Source organism: Mustelus asterias, chromosome 8, assembly GCF_964213995.1.
Source record: "Mustelus asterias chromosome 8, sMusAst1.hap1.1, whole genome shotgun sequence".
Lineage (NCBI taxonomy): Eukaryota > Metazoa > Chordata > Chondrichthyes > Carcharhiniformes > Triakidae > Mustelus > Mustelus asterias.
Genome location: NC_135808.1, coordinates 90,510,960 through 90,530,633, shown reverse-complemented (window position 1 = coordinate 90,530,633; position 19,674 = coordinate 90,510,960). Strand labels below are relative to the sequence as shown.

Genomic DNA, 19,674 nt, shown 5'->3' with positions numbered 1-19,674 from the left:
TGACCTTACCACAAGCAGCAGGCCAGGAAAAGATTCAGTAGCCTTAGCACATCCATAGCTAAGAGGAAGGAATCCATCAGTGGCCTGACTCTTGTTGGTGAACACCAGCCAGCGATGCCCACATCCTATGAACAATTTTTTTAAAAAGTTCCGTTCAGGTTCCACCAGAATCACTCAGCTCTTCAAATTCTTAGTGCAAGATCTGGCTGCTGGAGGAAATGTGAAAGTAACTACTCATGACATTAAGGCAGCATTAAACCAGATATGGCATAATGGAGTCCCAGAAATATCTGAGGTCATTGGGAGCATTCATATCTGATGCACCAAAAGATGGTTGTGGTTGTCTGAAGCCAATCATCAGACCCACAGGGGCTCTCAGGGGAGTGCCCTTGGACTAACAATCTAGCTGCTTCATTAACAAGGTCTTGAGTGAGATTGTTCATTAATGATTCTGCAGAATTCATCTCCATTCACAATTTGATTATGAAGCAGTCAGGCTTGAACTGAGAAATGGTAGGAAATATTTAAATCATGTAATTGCCATGTATTGACCATCTCCAACCCTCTACCCTTGACCTTTATGCAATATCATCATTACCAAGTCTCCCAACAATATAATCTCAGGGAGAAGTGAAGGCTAATGAGGGTTGGAATGATCACAAGAGACAGCTGGGTACTCTGCAAGAACTGACTCAGGTCCTGGGCCCTCAATGTCTCGCTACCTTCTACAAAGCACAATACAGGGATCTAATGGAATACTCACTGCACTCCCTGGGTGGGTAAAATTGCTGCTATACTAACCAGGACATAGAAACACACTTGAGCCCTAACAAGGTTTGATTTGATTTTGATTTGATTTATTATTGCCACATGTACTAGGATACAATGAAAAGGATTGTTCATTGCACCCTATACAGATAAAACATACCTTTCATAGAGCACATAGGGGAGAATGAAAGGAGAGGGTGCAGAATATAGTTGCAGTTACACATATGCACTGTGGCTGCCGTAAATGCAAGACATCAAGCCTACATCTACTGTACCTCCCAGCCCTGTGACCAGGATCAGCAAGAAGGACAATATCCTTAACTTATAAGTGGCACAGTGGTTAGCACTGCTGCTTCACAGCGCCAGGGGCCTGGGTTCGATTCCTGGCTTGGGTCACCGTCTGTGCAGAGTCTGCACGTTCTCCCTGTGTCTGCGTAGTTTTCCTCCGGGCGCTCCGGTTTCCTCCCACGGTCCGAAAGACGTGCTCATTAGGGGAATTGGCCATGCTAAATTCTCCCTCAGTGTACCCAAACAGACGTCTGAGTGTGGCGACTAGGGGATTTTCACAGTAAATTAATTGCAGTGTTAATGTAAGCCTATTTGTGACACTGATAAATAAACTTAAAACTTCCCTTCAATTCTCGCACCAACCTGATTCGGAAATATGCTACCATTCCTTCATTGTCAATGAGGCAAAATTCTGTCATTTTCCTGAAGAACATCATGACTGAAGCACCAGCACCAGGACTGCAGCATTTCAAGAAGTAAGGGCCACCACTACCTTATAAGGAAAATGAAAGTGGCCTTCTCAGCACACTCAGATCTCCAAAACAAATATATAGACATATTAATAGGGGCTGTTGAAATGACTGCTGAGATGGGCAGCACGGTGGCACAGTGGTTAGCACTGCTGCCCCACCGTGCCAGGGACCTGGGTTCGACTCCTGGCTTGGGTCACTGTCTGTGTAGAGTTTGCACCGTTCTCCCAGTGTCTGCGTGGGTTTCCTCCGGGTGCTCCAGTTTCCTCCCACAGTCTGAAAGATGTGCTGGTTAGGTGCATTGACTCGAACAGGTGCCAGAGTGTGGTAACTAGGGGAATTTCACAGTGACTTCATTACACTGTTAATGTAAGCCTTACTTGTGACTAATAAATAAACTTTTATTTTAAGACTTTTCTAGACAGCCATATGAACGGAGTGGGAATGGAGGGATACAAAAGAATGGTCTAGTTTGAACCAGGGAGCGGCACGGGCTTGGAGGGCTGAAGGGCCTGTTCCTGTGCTGTATTGTTCTTTGTTTTACTTTTTTTAGGTACATTGTTCAGACTGATTAGTTTGTTTCTATCTGTGGTCTGTTAACCAGGTACTAATAATAGGTATCCAGGCTGGAAAGTGCTCCATCCCTCAGATGGATGAGCACAATACTGAAAAGAGTACAGCTAATGAATGAGAATGAAAATTACTGCAGGGTTTAGGTCGACAAAGGCTAATTTAATAGACAGGCCAAATAATTCACAGCTGATTATTGGCTCTTTAAAAGGACTCCTTACTAACATCTAACATTTTTATGAGCTTAATTAGCAAATAATAAATCCTTTAAACAGAAAGCATGCTTTAGGTCTAGCCAGAATATGTCAGTATTTAAAAGAAGAATTTGATTCTAATTGAAGAAATATGGTAGATTACTTTGTGTGGTCTCAAACATGCATCTCATGTGTTATGGAGTCCCAAAAGAGCAAAGCAACACATTCCTATAAATCATAGTCATGCTATGAACATTTGAATCAGGCACTGTTGTGAAGACTTATTCCTTCAGAGAACTTTGCCGTGATTGGTATTGTCAAGGGTAGATGCAAGACTTAAACTTGATTGTCAGTCCAACCTAAACAGAAGTAAAATATTCTGACGCCATCTCATTACTGAAACTTCGAGCCAGAGTAACACCCGGCAGGAAGAAAAGACAAAGCAATATCTTGAGGTTACACTTGGGAGCATTGATTGCTTGCCTCTGTTCTGCTGAATAAGCTCTATATGCGTTGATTTTAAACAGACTCAGGTGCGTATCAGTCTGCATGACATTATTAGGACAGAAGCTTGTTCAACTTATTTTGTTATGTGAATCTTCTGCTGCTGGTTTATCAGTAACTAACTGGACATGTAAGTTTTTAACTTGTTAGCCAGCAAAAACAGTCACCCCGGGAGTACTGAGTTAATAGGAATCCAAATTAAAATACATCTATGCTCTACAGCGCAATTCCTACTTATGATAATGGTGTAAACAATTGCACATTTGTGGTATATTTGCAGTTAAATCTCGAAAAGAAAATGATTGTTACTTCATCTAACAATGTATTGAGTTCTTGTTGTCAAATTAAATTAATACAATGATTTATAAAAAGCTACAGGTACATGTGTACAGGTACTGGCTATCGTTTTTCTTATGAAATATTTAGATGGGTGCAGTTTGGTATAGGATGGGTTCAAGATAGTGTCATCAGAACCTTGATTGCTGGAAAAAGGAGATGTTAATCAATTTCAGTCACAATAAAGCAACATGTATTTGGAAACTGTTCTTTTACTAAGTAAGATTGCTTAAACTGGTCTAGGTCAAACAGATACTTCTTCAAACAGAAATCCGTTGCTTCAGTCCTGTTAGTGATTATCTCAGTGCTTAGTGACCGGTGCAAGAATTCTAGTCGTAATTAATAATACCAGACAAGGTAAAGTATTTTCAAAATTTAATTGACATGGGATTTAGTTGTTTCTGTTAAATTTAATATGTGGTAATTTCCTGCTTTCACTCTAAGTGGTGTGTTTAAAGTGGATTTGACACGTTTCTCTGTGTTATTATGGCTCTTAGCCAAACAGAAAATGTGTGATTAGATATAAAAAGAGCCTGTTTGATAGGAGGCTTTGACCTGGCTCTCCAGAGATTTCCTCTCAAACTGTCTTTGTAGAGTTGTGCTTTTCTGTATGATAGCCCTGGAGTAGGCCGAAGCATTTCTTTTCCACATTGTTGAAGAAGGATGGAAATTCTGTACAGAAATCAATGAAGTGTCTCCGTGTTTCGTTTCACATCTGGAAAGGATCTTCCTTCCCCTCTGAAAAACTCTTCCAAACCCAGGGCACTTTGGAGACGTGAAAACTACTTGTTCTCATTGTGAAGCTTAACACTGAATTAATTGCTAAGAGTTAATGAAGATAGGTGAGCTGCGTCCACTTCCTGAATCAACAATATTAATAATTTTATTGTTTGCAGTTTAATGTAAAAATGTGCAGCAGATAAAACAATTAATCATATCAAAATATTTAAATCTCATTGTCAACTATTCAAATATGAAATGGTGCCAAATACGGAGATCACTGGATATATTTATGTGTTTTTTTTATTGTACTGCGTGTGTCAAGATAAATAATTGAATATTTTATAGATTGGGAATTTAAATGCATACATGTGTTTAACATATGGAGTTAAATACCAAGTTAAATTTTACTGAAGGCTAATTTTTGTCACATTCTTGATCAATCAAAACAATCAGGATTCTTTAGAAAGTAATGGTATTTAAATAGTAGAATAAGTAAATTGAAAGCTAATATCAGGGAAGATGAAACATTCCACCCTAACCAGTATGTGTTTAAAATTAAATGGATTCTGTTCCTTTAGGAGGTCAAATGAATTGGAGCAGTGGGTACTCCTTGTTGCTGTGGCTCTTGAGCTTCAGCTGCAGCGCAATGTGCCAGGAAAATGATTTATCTGACTCAATGGAGATTCGTACAGGAGGGAAAACTGCTCCTGAAGTGCAAGTGCCTTACTGCCCTCCTGACTGCAGCTGCAACCTGGATGGAACCGTAGACTGTGGTGGGGTGGATCTAAAGGAATTTCCCAGGAACTTATCAAAGTCAATACTGCACCTGTCTCTGCAGGTAAAGGATAGGATAAATCTCTCAGCAGAATCTTTGTCTTGATCCTCCACCAAAACTAGCTATGTCTGCTCTTCTTTTCGATTAATAATAATAGCTGCAATAATTGTTTGTCCTCAATTCTATTTAATAAAGTGTAGTCCGTCGCTTTCATTCCTCCTATCCCAGGTTCTCCCTCTGGGGTGCTCCTGACTTGTCCTGATATTCTTCATGGCGATGCAGGTTAACCCTCTCCGCTATTTAACTCCAATGATCTTGTGTGAATTTTAGGAATTAACGTCAATCTGACAATACAGCTGAACCTATCGAGAATAGAATCACTGGACTGCAATTAGGAATAGAGAGGTACCTAAGACCAGGTACACTGAAGCCAGTCATAGTGCTACTGCCTTCACCCTACCTGAGTTAACTAAGACTAGGGATAAAGCCGCAAGTTCCTGCAGGGTCTCTGTGGGTTACTTCCTAACTGAGCAGTGCATTTATCCACTCACCCTCTCCTTTGGGACATTAACTTAGCAAAGGTAACAATGGGAATTATTGTTGTATTCAAATTCTTAAAATTTGACACTCAATTTTATGCCAAAATAACTTCATAACACCTATTCTTTTTCATTACTGATACCAATATTTGAATAACTGTTTTATGCATTTTGAAAATGACAGTCCACAGAATTAATAAATTCAAGATGACAATTGTAATTGGTATTGTCATGGGATGTCATTTTCTGTTAAAAATGAACAAAGAGAAACAAACCACAAATCATACTTGTGACAAAGTCAGACCCTGTTCCAAAATGATAGCATTCCCACAAAGCCATTTCAGCACTGCATTAATAAAAATAATGGAATGTGGCTGGGAAGATCCAAAGTGACACAAGAGACATAATTGTTAGCCAACCGTGAAAATTGCTATGAATTACTCTATTCCAATTGTCAGAGCCCTTCTATACAATTCACTACGTGGTGTATCTCAATAAATGCTATAAAAATGTCCCGGAGATGGTGAAAAGAAGTGAGCTGTTTTGAAACTTGCAGAATATGACCATTGGCATTTTAAACATGTTTCAGTCAAACCTTTAATATACATGATCAGATGCAGAAATAATTCTCTGTGGAATGTTGGCAGGTATATGTATAATGTTTGTCTTGGCAAAAGTACATTATACAAGTAGTCTATTAATGTAATAACTACAGAAGTTAAATGCATAGAATAAGCTGCAGAGCTATTCATAGAATCATCGATCCCTACAGTGCAGAATAAGGCCATTGGGCCCATTGAGTCTGCACCCAACTCTCCGACAGAGCATTCTACACAGGCCAATCCCCAGCCCTATCCCCGTAAACCCACACATTTGCCCCGCTAATCTCTCCTAACCTACACATCTTTGGACACTAAGGGGCAATTTATTATGGCCAATCCGCCTAACCTGTACATCTTTGATCTGTGGGAGGAAACCAAAGCACCCGGAGGAAATTCATGCAGACACGGGGAGAATGTGCAGATTCCACACAGTCACCTGGCACTGTGAGGCAGGAGTGTTAACCACCGTGCCACTGTGCTGCCTCATTGTCATCCTGTTTTGTTTTACACATAATTTTTCAATCTACATGTTAATCATAGGGCTGTTTTCCACTGAAAATTTCCCTCCATTGAAAGCGACACAGAGACTCCCATACAATCAACTCAGTTATCATCATCTATGTTTAAAACTGTGGAGTGTAAGTTCAGAAATGCTGGCAGGAAGTCAAATAACTCATGTCATTTCTTGTTACTTAGAACAATGCTTTAGAGGTGATCCCTATGGAGGAGTTAACAAGACTTCAGAATCTGGAGACTTTTAATTTACAGAACAACCGGCTTACTTCAAAAGGTAAGGAAAAGCTTTGATTTTGTGCTGTTTCCAAAAATCACCGGACAGCTCAGGCCTCATGCAGACAGTTGTTCGCCTGACAATACATATTTAATCTAATAGTTTGATTGAAAATTGTTTTCATAAGTGTATATGTCATAACTAATGTTGCTTCTAAGCTGTGCACGCAACCTGAAAATCCCACCACCCAGTCGGCCCTTTTTTATTACTGTGCTTCTGCAGCCACATAAAAACACTTTAAAAGCAGCCATGTGCTTAAATAAAAATCCCCTGCACTCTCCAGAAACAACAGAAGGAACATTGGTCTCAATTAGATATTCAGTTTTCACTAATTCTTGGTGATTAGACAATTGAATTATCTTTAAAATTAGGCTTTGTAATCTTTCCTTCATTTGTTTACAAATTGAAGGAACCAAGAAGTACATTGGATCATTTTGATGAACATTTGTTTTTTTTTCGCTGACTCATTTCCTTTCCCAGGTTATAGAGGTTCAGACAAATACTTAATCTGGTGGCACAGTTCTCAAGGTGTGGAGATGCCGGCGTTGGACTGGTTCTCAAGGTCAACAGTTCTCAAGGGACAGAGGGATGCATGTGCATAGAAATTTGAAGGTCTTTAAAGATAATCTGCTGTTTTCTTATTAGGCAGGATCCAGATTGCGGCGTGATCAGAGATTTGTGCAGGCTGCCCTTCTGTTTCCCATTTATATTGATGATTTGGAGATAGAAGAAGAATGAGATTTACACTTTCAGTTTGTAGGAAATGCAAACTGTATGAAAGAATACAGGAGAGAGCACACAGACATAGACAAGGTGAATAAGTAAGATAAAGTTCAATATAAATATATGTGAGGAGGTCTTGTGACACAGTGGGTAGTATCCCCGCCACTGAGCTGGAAGCTCTGGGTTCGAGTCCTACCCCAGGATTGATGGCCAAAGAAGGTCCGAACATAACATGGCCCAACAGGTTGAATATCAACCTGTAAATCCTTCCAGACATGCAAATGGCAGGTGGTAAGAGTAGGAGAAGCACCTGGTCTGCCATGCTTGATGTAGAGTGGTTGTCCTCAAGCTATATGCCGGAAAAAACCCCACCATGGGAACTGATAAAAGTCTGCCTTGTGCACCACTAGGTGTGGGAAGAGAAACAGCAACAAATATAAGTGAGGTATTTGGGAAACATGTGTACCCTAACTGGAAACATACTTAATAGCAGGGAATCCAAGAGAACCAGGAATGTGGATGCACAGATCTTCAATGGTATGAATCCAAGTACGAAGGAGCATGAAAATGGAACTCTGTACTTTATAAGGGGTGAGAGGAGGGGGCTCTGACTATGTTGTATTTGAACAAGCTTTGGTTAGATTAAATTAGATTACAGTTTACAGTTTGGGCACCTCATTATAGGAGGAATTTTAGAGAAATGGAAAGAAGCCAGTAAATATTTACTAGAAAGTTATCAAAAAGAGGTTATAATTATAAGAACATCAGAAATAGGAACAGGAGTAGGCCATCTAGCCCCTCGAACCTGCCCCGCCATTCAATAAGATCATGGCTGATCTGAAGTGGATCAGTTCCACTTACCCGCCTGATCCCTATAATCCCTAATTCCCTTACCGATCAGGAATCCATCTATCCATGATTTAAACATATTCAGCGAGGTAGCCTCCACCACTTCAGTGGGCAGAGAATTCCAGAGATTCACCACCCTCTGAGAGAAGAAGTTCCTCCTCAACTCTGTCCTAAACTGACTCCCCTTTATTTTGAGGCTTTGCCCTCTAGTTCTAGCTTCCTTTCTAAGTGGAAAGAATCTCTCCACCTCTACCCTATCCAGCCCTTTCATTATCTTATAGGTCTTTATAAGATCCCCCCCTCAGCCTTCTAAATTCCAACGAGTACAAACCCAATCTGCTCAGTCTCTCCTCATAATCAACACCCCTCATCTCTGGTGTCAACCTGGTGAACCTTCTCTGCACTCCCTCCAAGGCCAATATATCCTTCCGCAAATAAGGGGACCAATACTGCACACAGTATTCCAGCTGCGGCCTCACCAATACCCTGTACAGATGCAACAAGACATCTCTGCTTTTATATTCTATTCCCCCTTGCGATATAGGCCAACATCCCATTTGCCTTCTTGATCACCTGTTGCACCTGCAGACTGGGTTTTTGCGTCTCATGCACAAGGACCCCCAGGTCCCTTTGCACAGTAGCATGTTGTAAATTTTTTCCATTTAGATAATAATCCAATTTGCTATTATTTCCTCCAAAGTGAATAACCTCGCATTTGTCAACGTTATACTCCATCTGCCAGATCCTCGCCCACTTACTCAGCCTGTCCAAATCTCTCTGCAGACCTTCTACGCCCTCCACACCATTCACTTTTCCACTTATCTTTGTGTCGTCTGCAAACTTTGTTACCCTACACTCAGTCCCCTCCTCCAGATCGTCTATATAAATGGTAAATAGTTGAGGCCCCAGTACTGATCCCTGCGGCACGCCACTAGTTACCATCTGCCAACCAGAAAATTTATTCCGACTCTCTGCTTCCTGTCGGATAGCCAATCCCCATCCACGATAACACCCTACCCCCAACTCCGTGTGACCCAATCTTCTTCAGCAACCTTTTGTGAGGCACCTTATCAAATGCCTTTTGGAAATCCAAAAACACTGCATCCACCAGTTCCCCTCCGTCAACCGCAATAGTACATCTTCATAAAAATCCAACAAATTCGTCAAGCACAACTTTCCCCTCATGAATCCATGCTGCGTCTGCTTAATCAAACCATTCTTATCCAGATGGCCTGCTATTTCTTCTTTAATGATGGATTCCAGCATTTTCCCAACTACAGACGTTAAGCTAACCGGCCTGTAGTTACCCGCCTTTTGTCTATTTCCTTTTTTAAACATATAAAGAAAGCTTGAAAGAAATGGGGACTTTTTCACTAAGATGGTTAATGAGATATCTATTGGAGGTTTACAAAATTACAAAACGTTTTTGAACACAGAGAAAATAGTGAAAGATCATTCACTGATTGGTAACAAAATGACATTAAACTAAGAATTGTCATTAGGAAAACAAAGTTAGAAGAGTTTGTTTTCCATCGGGAGTAATTTCAAAATACGGGAGATTTTACGTGGCTGTTGAGAGAAGGTCTAAACAATTTATAAAGGAAATTGGACAAGGATTTGAAAAGGAAAAAGATTATGAAATGGGTTATGTGTAGAGCACAGTTGACCAGATGTGCTGTAAATTCAATGGACGGAATCTTCCGATCCTGCAAGCAGTGGGACGCTTGGCAAATGGGGAAACGTAATTAGGCATGAGGCCAAAAATCAATTTCCCACAGCAGGATGAGCTTTAGCAATTATGCTCTTTGGACTTTAAAGGTGGTTTAAAGGTGCAGCGGGTCAAGCTTCCCGAGGAACAATATCGAGAAGCTTTGCACGGGTTAGCGTGTCATGCATGCTAGTTATAAGGTTAAGCTCCCATTCCAAATTAGCTACCCCACCAGTGAGAAATTAGAACATTCACTTTTATGTCTGCACTTCAGTCCCATGTATCTGGCAAGGTAAACTTCTTCCATGGTTAACAGTGAGTTGCCACTGCATTTCCTCTTTGGGGAGTGGCTGTAAATGCTGACCTATGCCTGAGACCAGATGGTGGCAGTGCAATTTGAAGTTGAGTCCCAAAATCAGCCATGATCATATTGAACGGCAGTGCAGGCTCGATGGGCCGTATGGCCTACTCCTGCTCCCATTTCTTGTGTTCTTGTATTTTATAAAAATATTTTCACATACATTCATTGTTGACAAGTAGACAATGCAGTGCAATGCCAATATGGATTCTCCAACTGAGTCCATTGAGTCATATTTACCACAGTACTAACCATCATTAGCAGTGATGCATGGTAATGTTCAATGTGCACGGTAGCACAGTGGTTAGCACTGCTGCCTCACAGCTCCAGGGACCCAGATTCAATTCCGGCCTTGGGTGACTGTCTGTGTGGAGCTTGCACATTCTCCCCGTGTCTGCGTGGGTTTCCTCTGGGTGCTCCGGTTTCCTCCCACACTCCAACGATGTGGGGGTTAGGTTGATTGGCCATGCTCAATTGCCCCTTATTGCCAGGGAGATTAGTAGGGTAAATATGTATGGGGTTAAGGGGATAGGTGCAGGCTCAATGGGCCAAATGGCCTCTTTCTGCATTGTAAGGATTCTATGATTCTAAGAATGCAGGGTGAGATACTGAACACCAGTCAGGAAGGGGGAGTTGTGATAGTGGTGGATGAGTGTCTAGGGTACAGCATGGAGGTCAAATGTATATATAGCCCTGCTGATTTATATGCTTACATTATCTCTTGTGTGTCTGTTTGAAAAGAAAGGCTGGTGTAATTGAAATTAGTGGAAATTAGGGCCGGGTGGGGAGCGCTCCAATGGTTGAGTGATACATAACACAAAGAAAGATGGTTGTTGGAGGGTAATCATCTCAACCTCAGGATATTACTGCAGGAGTTCCTCAGGGTAGTGTCCTAGATCCAAAAATCTTCAGCTGCTTCATCAATGACCTTCCCTCTGACATACGGTCAGAAGTGGAGATGTTCACTGATGCTTACACGGTATTCACAACGCCTCAGATACTGAAGCAGTCCAAATACAACAAGACCTGGAGAACTTTCAAGCTTGGGCTGAGAAGTGGCAAGTAACATTTGCACCACACAAGTGGCAATAACCATCTCCAACAAGAGAGAATCTAACCATCGCCCGTTGATGTCCATTGATGATATTACGATTGCTGAATCCCAAATCACTGACGTCCTGAGAGGTTATCATGATCAGAAACTTAACTGGATCAGCCAAATAAATACTGTCGCTATAAGACAAGGTTAGAGGCTGGGAACTCTGTGGTGAGTAACTCATCTCCTGACTCACCAAAGCCTGTCCACAAGGCACAGGTCAGCAGAATTATATAATATTCTCATTTGCCTGGATTATTGCAGTTTCAACAACACTCAAGAAACTCAACACCATGCAGTCCAAAGCAGCCCAATTCACTAGCACCAGCCACCAGCATAAACATTCACTTCCTCGATGGACAATGGCAACAGCTTATATTGTCTACCTAACATGCCCTGTAGCAATCACTAATGCTCCTTCAACAGCAACTCCTAAACTTATAACCTCTAGCACCTAGAAGGACAGGACAGCAGACACATGGGAACACCACCACCTTGGAGTTTTTCATCAAGCTACACACATCTTAACTTAGAAATATATTGCCATTCCTTCACTGTTGCTGGGTCAAAACTTGGAACTCCCTCTATACAGTGTGGGTGGCATATCTACACCAGATGGACTGCAACTATTCAAGAGGGTAGCTAATCAATACTTCCTCAAGGCAATTAGCAATTGACAACAAATGCCAGCCTTTCTAGTGTTGTATCACAGGACAGAATATTAAAAAATAAGCAAGAGACCCAAATGCAGAAGCTATTCGCATCCATACACATGACAGTTGAAGCCGGTCTGGGTAGTGTGAAGGAATCCAACACCAATCTTCCATTGGCATCTCTCAGAAGCCAACCTTTCATCAACCCCCATCATCACTATTTGTACTGGAGAAGAAACGGAATCTCTTAGGCAATCTAAATAATATATAACTGTCAGACCTCATCAAACTAGTGAGCGCACAGTATGGAATCTATAGCATGCTATGTTCCCATGTGTCCCATGCATTACAATTCCAATTATTCAAATTAAAAAGCATTTAGAATGGCCTATTTGTTAAATTTTGATACATTTTCTTTTTGGATCCACATAATTTGAAATTCCCACTGATTTACAAAATTGCTTAGCATGAATATATATGTTCTTTAGATTATAAGTGACATTCCATTCAGAATTATGATGCCTGGGCCTATAAAATATTTAGACCACATGTGAGAAGTATGCGTGGCGGTGAATATTCAAAAAGAAAATAATAAATTTTAATGAGATTTATAATGCAACTAATATTTCCATTTTAAGCAGTAAGTTAAATAGCAGAAGAAACAACTGTACTTAATATTGTACATTTATTCATATCAGAAAAGCATAGCTTGTGTTAAATTTCACAGTAAAAATGACTCCCTACTTTACGGAATTAAGATTTTGGTTTTGCACAAAAACATAAACGGAAATCGGTGAAGTCACTAAGCTGCCATTATATATTTTTTTATTCATTCATGGAACATGGTGTCTCTGGCTGGCCAGCATTTATTGCCCATCCCTAGTTGCCCATGAGAAGGTGGTGGTGAGCTGCCTTCTTGAATCGCTGCAGTCCATGTGCTGTGGATTGACCCACAATGCCGTTGGGGAGGGAATTCCAGGATTAGACCCAGCCACTGTGAAGGAACGGTGATATATTTCCAAGTCAGGATGGTGAGTGACTGGAGGAGAAATTACAGGTGGTGGTGTTCCCATGTATTTGTTGCCTTTGTCCTTCTGGATGGAAGTGGTCGTGGGTTTGGAAGGTGCTGTCCAAGGATCTTTGGTGAATTGCTGCTGTGCATCTTGTCGATAGTACACACTGCTGTTACTGAGCTTCAGTGGTGGAGAGAGTGAATGTTTGTGGATGTGGTGCCAATTAAGCGGGCTGCTTTGCCCTGGATGATGTCAAGCTTCTTGAGTATTGTTGGAGCTGCACCCATCCAGGCAAGTGGGGAGCATTCCATCACACTCCTGACTTGTACCTTGTAGATAGTGGCGAGGCTTTGAGGAGTCAGGAGGTGAGTTACTCACCACAGTATTCCTAGCCTCTGACCTGCTCTTGTAGCCACTGCGTTTATGTGGTGAATCCGGTTGAGTTTCTGGTCAATGGTAACCCCAAGGATGTTGACAGCAGGGGCAAGGGGCAGTGGATAGAGGTCTCTTATTGGTGATGATCATTGCCTGGCATTTGTGTGACGTGAATGTCAGCCCAAGCCTGGATATTGTCCAGATATTGCATTTCCTCTTGTTGCATTTCCTTCGAAGAATCAGGAAGAAAGTCAAAGTGATTGCAGGTCAGTCTTACGCATCTCAGGAGCCTCAGAGCAGGTTACTAGAGAACTGTGCAGCAAATGAATAGGTAGGGAGAAGGAAACACTTTTTAAAAATGAGAGAATTTTGTTGTGGTTTTTTTCCCATTATTAACAGGTGTACTATTCACTGTTCAACTAGTCCAATCAAATTTCGCGCATTTGTCAGTTGTACAGTTTCAGGACAGAGACATCCAATACTTAATTATAGGTACACAGTTACACCAATATTGTACATGTTCTGCCTCAAAATAAATAAAAATTTTAATAAGAAATTTTGACTGACAAAGATAACAATCTGTTTTAATTGTAACACCTAGCAGTTCTAAAATTAAGAGTTTATAAATGTCAGTGTTGATATGTGGTTTTTGCACCATTTTGTTACTTACCAGCAGGGTAATGAGTTCACTTTGATTGCTTAACAGCAAACTGATGCAAAAGAAAGACATACTTGTATTTATATAGCACCTTTTATGGCCTCAGGCTTTCCCAAAATGCTTTAGAGCCAATAAGTTTATTTTTCTTTCCATGCTTAATTTTATCCCTGTTTCATTTGATCAGATTTTGTTAGCATCACTTCAGGAGAGTTCCCACTTGCTGATTATGGTCTTCTTCATTTGTGCCACAGAATAAATGTAATTTGCTGTGGCAGTGATTCCTGTTAGATTTTTAGGTGCCTCATGAAGCCTCCTCTGAAGCTCCTCAGGAGTTGTAGATGTCCCAAAAGGCCTGTTCAAAAATTCTATATATTTAAAATGGTATTGAAAAGGTAGTCAATGTCTAGAATTATTTTTTGCATCCATAACTATTAATAATTTTGCTTTCAATATTTAGGCAGGATTATATCTGTGGTTTAGAGTGGAAATTAACTTTGTTTGATGGCTTTTACTTTTATTACCAATGACAATAAATGTCAAACTATTCTTATTATCCACTTTCATATATTACCCCTGCTGAATGACTAATTCCAATATCTAGAGTGGGTCTACCTGGATTTGGCATTATTTGAACATTGGGGTTGTACTTGTTGTCATTGGGGTTTTCAATATTGATCTTTCTTTTCCCCAATGATTCTATTTGTGTTTTATAAAACCTGGCTAGTGGATCAGGTTTCCGAATCATAGAATCCCTACAGTGCAGAAGGAAGCCATTCGGCCCATTGAGCCTGCACCAACTCTCCGACGACAATCCCACCCAGGCCCTATCCCCGTAACTCCACAAATGTTCCCGACGGCCTCACAGCACCAGGGAACCAGATTCAATTCCGGCCTATATCCATGAGATACAGTGCTCCTCCATTAGCTGTGCAAAAATAGCAACCTCACTGTCAATTTCCCATTCAAACAAATTGAACTGCATGATGTTCCTATACTGACATTATTGCCGGAATTTTACTGTCTTGCCCGCCCGAGGCTCATTAAATCCCACCTGAGGCCAACGGAGAATGCCGTTCCGCGAGCCTCTCCCATCCCGATTCCAAGGTGGTAAAATTGCAGCCTATATGTCAGCATAGGAACATCTTAAACTTACAAAATTACAACCTAAACTCACCACAGAATATTAATACGTGTCCCTTCCAGTTAAAGTGCTACTTTTAAGTGTGTGATAAATCATACAACTTTTCTGGCACTGGACATTAACTTTTAGAAGTGGGGAGTCTCATTCCCCTCTATCTATGTGGAATTTGCACATTCTCCCCGCGTCAGCGTGGGTTTCCGCCGGGTGCTCTGGTTTCCTCCCACAGTCCAAAGATGTGCAGGTTAGGTGGATTGGCCATGCTAAATTGCCCCTTAGTCCAAAGATGTGAAGTTCCATGTAATTTGTTTATTCTCAGGTACAGAATATTGACTGTAGCATCATTATCTCTCTGAAATCTGAATTGATATTTAAGACAGCATTGACATTTAATTTATTGATCCGTTAATCTGTGAGAGAATTCAAATGTTTTCTGAGTCACTGCTTCATCAATAGAAAAATGTTGATGTTCCATTGAGCTTTGGACACTTAGCTGAGAAATAGTTTCCACAATAAGTCTGATTCAGAAGCATTCCAACATTTCTTGAACCTCACATCTGTGGTCATTTTCTCCATTTTCTTTCCTAAATATTACACAATTTTTTTTTTTTGCAGCTGCCTTGCAGGTGGTGCAGGCTTTCAATGTTAGTTTAGATTTTTGTAAGAATCTTTTCCTGGTGTGTCACACATTCACTGTCACTTGTCACTCATGTATCTTAGTCTCTGACAAACCATTGTGGGCTCAATATTTAGATAAATGTAGTGTGGCCATGGAAACAGAACACAAATAAACCCTTGATTTTTATCATTTGCACTGTTAACAATCTTACAGTATGAAGTAATTTAGAATTCAAAGTTAACCATCTACTGTGGTGAGATTTGAATCTGGAACCCCAGAGCAGTGCTCCAGGTTTGGGGTTTACCAGTGCAACATCTTATACCACTACACCACAGGAGAAACCCAAAATTATCAAGAAATAGGAGACAGTGAAGGGAGCCAGTGTCTGGCTGCGCGCCAAAACCTGGAATTGAACCAAGGATTTTACAATCTTCAGCCCAATGCTCTTTCAACTGAGCGATTTCTGCTATCAGCTAGAAATAAATTGGGAGATATTTGTGTGTTAAGTTATTAATCTGCACGTTGGAGCTTGTTAATGGTATGTTAATTGTATTATTAAGGATAAGAACTGTTATGATGTTATAACTAATCAGGAAGATCGCAGAATGCAAACCTGGCTCAAAAGACCATAACTTTTACTTTTATTAGAAAATGTGAAGGAACAGTCACAGGACTGCTAATTAGTTTTAACAACAAGAAAAAAACATTTATTAAACATGAAAAGTCGAATTATCATGCAATACTCCTTTACTCCTCCCTTATCTTAACAAATACACACAGATTTTAAGATTAACATGGATTATGAAGTATATCTCAAACTATAACAGTTTCAGTAACACAACGTCTCTTTAAACACACTAGATGGCTGTGTTATAGTACACTCTCTACTTTGAACCTGATGGGAATACCTGTGGATTTTTTCTCAGAATCCCCTCAGATAATGTTACATGAGAGTTTCCAAATAACTCTCCCAAAAACTGCTTTAAAATATTCTCTCATAATAATGCCTTCCCTTTGTGGTTTGCATTCCAAAATCCAGTCCAGATCTTTCAAATGACACTTTTTTAAAAAAGCTTCCACTCCACTTCTAACAGTGAATCCAGTCCAGAATTTACACCAACTCCTTTTGGAGTTCTTGGTCTTGACTGCTGTACAATTGCTTTAACTCTCGATTCGCAAATTCTAGCAAAATAGCGTCAAATGCTTGATTTACCTCTGCAGTCTGCTGTTCTACTTTAAATCTGGTTACTGCAGTTGTCTCTTTAACTCAGAACACTTTGTTTACTCTTCCTTGAATTCTTCTGAACAATACCTTGGTCTCTGTTCTCTTAACTTCAGTCTTAAGACATTATATCTGTCCCAATTCCCTGGTTATCTGGACTGTATCTTGTTCCTTAGGAAGCCTCCATCTTTGCAATTCCTGTGTCCTGTCCAGCTACTCCTGACAGGGTTGAGAGATGTATGCTCCCAAGTGCCCTGTCACCAACAGCAATATATCTAGCTAAAATCAAAACCAAAAAGCCCCTTTCTACCCTACAAGGCCCTCCAGCTATTAAGCAATGGCCACATGCTAACGTCTTTTATTTATTTTCACATAATAATCCTCTCTAAGTACAATAGAATCACAGTTGGAACTTAACCAACTCCCACATATACAAACACCTTTGTCCAGCATGAATCTAACTATAGGTTACATAAGAACATAAGAACATAAGAAATAGGAGCAGGAGTAGGCCATCTAGCCCCTCGAGCCTGCCCCGCCATTCAGTAAGATCATGGCTGATCTGACGTGGATCAGTACCACTTACCCGCCTGATCCCCATAACCCTTAATTCCCTTACCGATCAGGAATCCATCCATCCGCGCTTTAAACATATTCAGCGAGGTAGCCTCCACCACCTCAGTGGGCAGAGAATTCCAGAGATTCACCACCCTCTGGGAGAAGAAGTTCCTCCTCAACTCTGTCTTAAACCGACCCCCCTTTATTTTGAGGCTGTGTCCTCTAGTTTTAACTTCCTTACTAAGTGGAAAGAATCTCTCCGCCTCCACTCTGTCCAGCCCCCGCATTATCTTATAAGTCTCCATAAGATCCCCCCAGGTTGTACCTTGCAAGTACAGAAACATTAAATTAAACCCACTTAAAACTATACTGTGTTTATAATGTTTACCAATACAAATATAAAGGCCTTAAAAGTACCTTTGTTTTCCTAACTGGACACACAGATGAAGGGCATTGATTGATGAACTAAATATAAAGACTTGCCCCCCCAACTCCTTAACCACCCTCTCCTCCCCGAATACTATTTTGGTTGAATTAGTTAAATTTCTTTTGATGGTTTGTTTTAATTACAGGCTGTAACCACCCCCTCTCCCCCCTTTGATTATTTTGTTTTACCGATCATATGTTTGTGTTTATTGTTTTTAAAATGGGCATATAAAGAAAGACTTCAAGGTTTTGATTAGGGAGGCGGCAGTCATTCATAATATTGCAATCTGTAAATAAATGTAGTATTAAAAGATCATATTCTAGTTTCCTACTTCAGCAAATGGTTTTGGAATGAGTTAACATAGCTGTGATTATTTTCTAAATATTTCCTTATTATACCTGGATAATTTTCAAGACCACCTACTGTGAATTTTTACATAGGATTATGCAGGATATACAGCACAGAAACAGGCCATCTCACCCTAGTGAGGTGTTACCTATTAGAGATCTTTAAATCATGAATGTTTTTCTTTCAGATTTGTTCATGTGATGTGGGCCCATCCCTAATTGCCCTTTATAAGGTGATGGCGAGCTGCCTTCTTGAACTAGTCAGGTCCACATGGTGTAGGTACATGCACAATGCTGTGAGAGAGGGAGTTCCAGGATTTAAACCCAGCAACAGTGAAGGAACAGTGACATATTTCTAAGTCATATTGTGTGTGGTTTGGAGGGGAACTTCCAGGTGTTGGTGTTCCCGTGCACCTGCTGCCCTTGTCCTTTTAGGTGGCAGATGTCAGGGGTTTGAAGGTGCTGCTGAAGGTGGCTTGGTGAGTTACTGCAGTGCGTCTTGTTGATGGTACCCACCACTGCCACTGTACATTGGTTGGTGGTGGAAGGAATGATGTTTAAGATGGTGAATATGGTGCTTCTTTGTCCTGAATGGTGCTGAGCTTCTTGAGTGTTGTTGTTGCATTCATCCAAACAAGTGGAGAATATTCCATCACACTCCTGACTTGAGCCTTGTAGATAGTGGACAGGCTTTGGGGAGCCAGGAGGTGAGTTACTCATGATAGTAGGAGTGCTATCACTGGCCAAATGGCTCATGCACTGTATTGCCAATTAATTATTCTTGAAATGCAGTCAGTGGTCTGTAGGTAGCAACAAAAAGAATTGTTGACAGGGTTGATTAAAAGAAGTGTCTTTCAAGTCATCAGGAAAATTCCTTGTTCCTCTTTTGACAACTTTAATAGCTAATTTTTAAAAAGAGCTCTACAAAATGCTGGTGAGCAAATTTGGGCACCAGATCTTCGTAAGAATATATTGGTCTTGGAAGGAGTCTAATGTTTTGATTTGATTTATTATTGTCACATGTATAAGTATACAGTGAAAAGTATTGTTTCTTGCGCACTATACAGACAAAACATATCATTCATAGAGTACATCGGGGAGAAGGAAAGGAGAGGGTGCAGAATATAGTGTTACAGTCACAGATAGGGTGTAGAGAAAGATCAGCTTAATATATGGTAGATCCATTCAAAAGTCTGATGGCAGCAGTTTTTGAGTTGGTTGGTACGTGTTCTCAGACTTTTGTATCTTCTTCCCGATAGAAGAAAGTATGACTGGGGTGTATGGGGTCCTTGATTATGCTGGCTGCTTTTCTGAGGCAGTGGGAAGTGTAGACAGGGTCAATGGATGGGAAGCTGATTTGCATGATGGACT

At 40.6% G+C, this 19,674-nt stretch overlaps 1 protein-coding gene across 3 annotated transcripts in view; it reads left to right on the top strand.

Moving 5' to 3' along the window:
* The first annotated feature begins 2,570 nt into the window (after positions 1–2,570).
* Positions 2,571–19,674, top strand: part of podn (podocan) — a 49,139-nt gene continuing 32,035 nt past the window's right edge. For 2 of the 3 annotated variants that reach the window (XM_078218465.1, XM_078218467.1), the window contains exons 1-3: positions 2,571–2,823; positions 4,432–4,691; positions 6,466–6,559. In XM_078218465.1, coding sequence (XP_078074591.1) covers positions 4,440–4,691; positions 6,466–6,559 — 346 coding nt within the window. In that variant the 5' untranslated portion in view covers positions 2,571–2,823; positions 4,432–4,439. Of the gene's footprint in view, positions 2,824–3,372; positions 3,488–4,431; positions 4,692–6,465; positions 6,560–19,674 lie in introns of those variants that run through there. The other variant, XM_078218466.1, reaches the window with a different exon arrangement.